General features: G+C 53.4%; 1 protein-coding gene across 1 annotated transcript in view; it reads left to right on the top strand.

Annotated features, from left to right (window-relative positions):
* DUS3L (dihydrouridine synthase 3-like) overlaps nt 1-2,831 on the top strand; it is a gene marked incomplete at its 5' end in the record, with an annotated part of 30,789 nt that overhangs the window by 25,773 nt on the left and 2,185 nt on the right. The window contains one exon of the mRNA XM_015422641.1: nt 2,264-2,392. Within this exon, the coding sequence (XP_015278127.1) occupies nt 2,264-2,392 (129 nt within the window). The remainder of the gene's footprint in view (nt 1-2,263; nt 2,393-2,831) is intronic.

Below are 2,831 nucleotides of genomic sequence, written 5' to 3' on the forward strand. Positions count from 1 at the left end.
ATCGGCGAGGACAAATGTGTCCGCCCCCCCCCCCCAAATGGCTAGCAATCCAAAAGAGTCCAGTGGAGCCTGAGCGGTGGGTGTTGCCTTCTGACACACTTCCGGTGATGTCAGGGTGTGTGGCATATGCTAATGAGTTATGCTAATGAGCTCCAGCACTTCTACGAAATGACCCCTGAGCGTACATCTATTATACACAGTGTCATGCATCTTTCCATTTCTTCCCAACACTGTGACCCTCCGTTTTTTGACTAAAACCCATGATCATGCAGATCCACCCCCCTCCCCACCTCTAGTGAAGTTATGCGGGTGGGGTGGGGGGAGTCCCCATCAATATGACAGAAGTTTTGGGCCGACCAGCCCTCCCATCAAGAGGCCAGTGTGGCGTAGTGGTTTAAGTGTCAGACTAGGGCTCTGTGAGACCCAGGTTCAAATCCCCCCCCCCACTGCCATGGAAGCCCGGCGGACGTCAGGTCGGTCACCCACTCTCGGCGTAATCTGCCCTGGAATGCGGTTGTGAGGATAGAATGGAGGAGAAGAGAAGGATGTCATTCACTCCGGGGCACCCACTGGGGACACAGGCGAGGGTGAGTCAATCAAAGGTTTGGCCAGTGGCCAAGGAGGAGGATATGGGATGTGTATTCTTCTTCATTGACCCCAGAGCAGTAGTAGAATCATAGAATCACAGAGTTGGAAGGGACCCGACAGGACATCTAGTCCAGCCCCCTGCTCAGTGCAGGATCAGCCCAGGGCATCCCTGACAAGTGTTTGTCCAGCCGCTGCTTCAAGACTGCCAGGGAGGGGGAGCTTGCCACCTCCCGAGGCAGCTGATTCCCCTGTTGCACAACTCTTATGGTAAAAAAGTCCCGAGATCCAGCCAGTACCTCCCCGCCTGTAATTTAGATTGTGAGCTGCGAGTCCTCTCCTCTGCTGCCAAGAGGAACAGCCCCCTGCCCTCCTCTGAGTGACAGCCCTTCAGATATTTCAAGAGAGCAATCATCTCCCCTCTCAACCTCCTCTTCTACAGACTGAACATTCCCAAGTTGCGGGTCTACCTTTAGTTGTGCACGAATGTATTTCAGAAATGAGCATGTTGCGTAGGATCCTGCAGATCAGTTCCAGCAGCAGTACACCAGTTTGGTGTCGTGGTTAAATGTGGGGACTCTAATCTGGGAGAGCCGGGTTTGATTCCCCACTCCTCCACTTGCACCTGGCTGGATGACCTTGGGCAAGCCATAGTTCTGACAAGAGCTGTTCTTGAAAAAAGAGCAGTTTCTGTCAGAGCTCTCTCAGCCCCACTTACCTCACGCAATGTTCCCTCTAAGCTGTGGAATCTTGTGAGCAAAAATTCTGCTTTGTGAGCTATTGGCATTAAAGTTGTGAGCGAGCAATTTGGCTATGGCATAAATCAGTTTGCTTTGGAGCCATCCTTCCTGAGCGGAGACAAAAATGTGTGAGCCGGAGGCTAAAAAACTGTGAGCTAGCTCACACTAACTCAGCTTAGAGGGAACACTGCTCACAGGGTGTCCGTTGTGGGAAGGGGAAGGGAAGGGAGTTTGTAAGCTGCTCTGGGACACCTTCGGGTAGTGAAGGGCGGGGTATAAATCCAATCTCTTCTTCTTCTTTTACCTCACAGGGTGTCTGTTGTGGGGAGGGGAAGGGAAAGGAGTTTGTCAGCTGCTCTGAGACACCTTCGGGTAGTGAAGGGCGGGGCATAAATCCAATCTCTTCTTCTTCTTTTACCTCACAGGGTGTCTGTTGTGGGGAGGGGAAGGGAAAGGAGTTTGTCAGCTGCTCTGGGACACCTTCGGGTAGTGAAGGGCGGGGTATAAATCCAATCTCTTCTTCTTTTACCTTACAGGGTGTCTGTTGTGGGGAGGGGAAGGGAAAGGAGTTTGTCAGCTGCTCTGAGACACCTTCGGGTAGTGAAGGGCGGGGTATAAATCCAATCTCTTCTTCTTCTTTTACCTCACAGGGTGTCTGTTGTGGGGAGGGGAAGGGAAAGGAGTTTGTCAGCTGCTCTGAGACACCTTCGGGTAGTGAAGGGCCCTGGGGTATAAATCCAATCTCCTCTTCTTCTTCCCTTCAGCTCATGGAGCCTTCCCTCACATGAGAGGTTCTGGGCGGGCCCCTGGCAACAGGAGGACTATCCCTGCTGTTGTGAAGAACGCTGTTGCTGGCGGGATGAGTCTTTGGAATCCAACCCCGTGTCCTTTAAGCATGGCCCCCCTCTTCTAACTGAGCTTCCTGTCGCTTTGGGCAGGTACATCCCGGCCGGCCTGATGGAACGCCTGCCGCAGCGGATCAATGAGAGGCCTCCCTACTACATGGGCCGAGACTACTTGGAGACCCTCATGGCGAGCCAGAACGTGGGCGACTGGATTAAGATCAGGTCTGTGATGCTGGGCGGGGCGACCGACTTTTCTCTGCTCGGCAGGGCGTCGCTCCTGTGTCTGCAGCTGGATCTTGGCTCCCAGATGACATCCATTTTGCCTGTTCAGACTGCTTGCATAGGAGGAGGTCCCCAGATGGGAGGGTCTGGTTCTTACAAGGAAAACGGTGATTGCTTTTGCCTCTGCTGGGACTGGCCCAGGGCCACACAACAAGCTGTGCAGACAAGGCAGCCACAGTAACCTCTGTAGCAGTGTGGTGTAGTGGTTAGGAGCGCGGACTTTGGGCAAGCCACAGTTCTGATAAGAGCTGTTCTTGAAAAAGAGCAGTTTCTGTCATAGCTCTCTCAGGCCCACCTCCCTTACAGGGTGTCTCTTGTGGAGAGGGGAAGGGAGAAGAGTTTGTAAGCCGCTCTGAGACTCCTTCGGGTAGTGAAGGGC

The sequence above is a fragment of the Gekko japonicus genome, unplaced genomic scaffold (assembly GCF_001447785.1).
Source record: "Gekko japonicus isolate JY-2015 unplaced genomic scaffold, Gekko_japonicus_V1.1 scaffold2030, whole genome shotgun sequence".
Lineage (NCBI taxonomy): Eukaryota > Metazoa > Chordata > Lepidosauria > Squamata > Gekkonidae > Gekko > Gekko japonicus.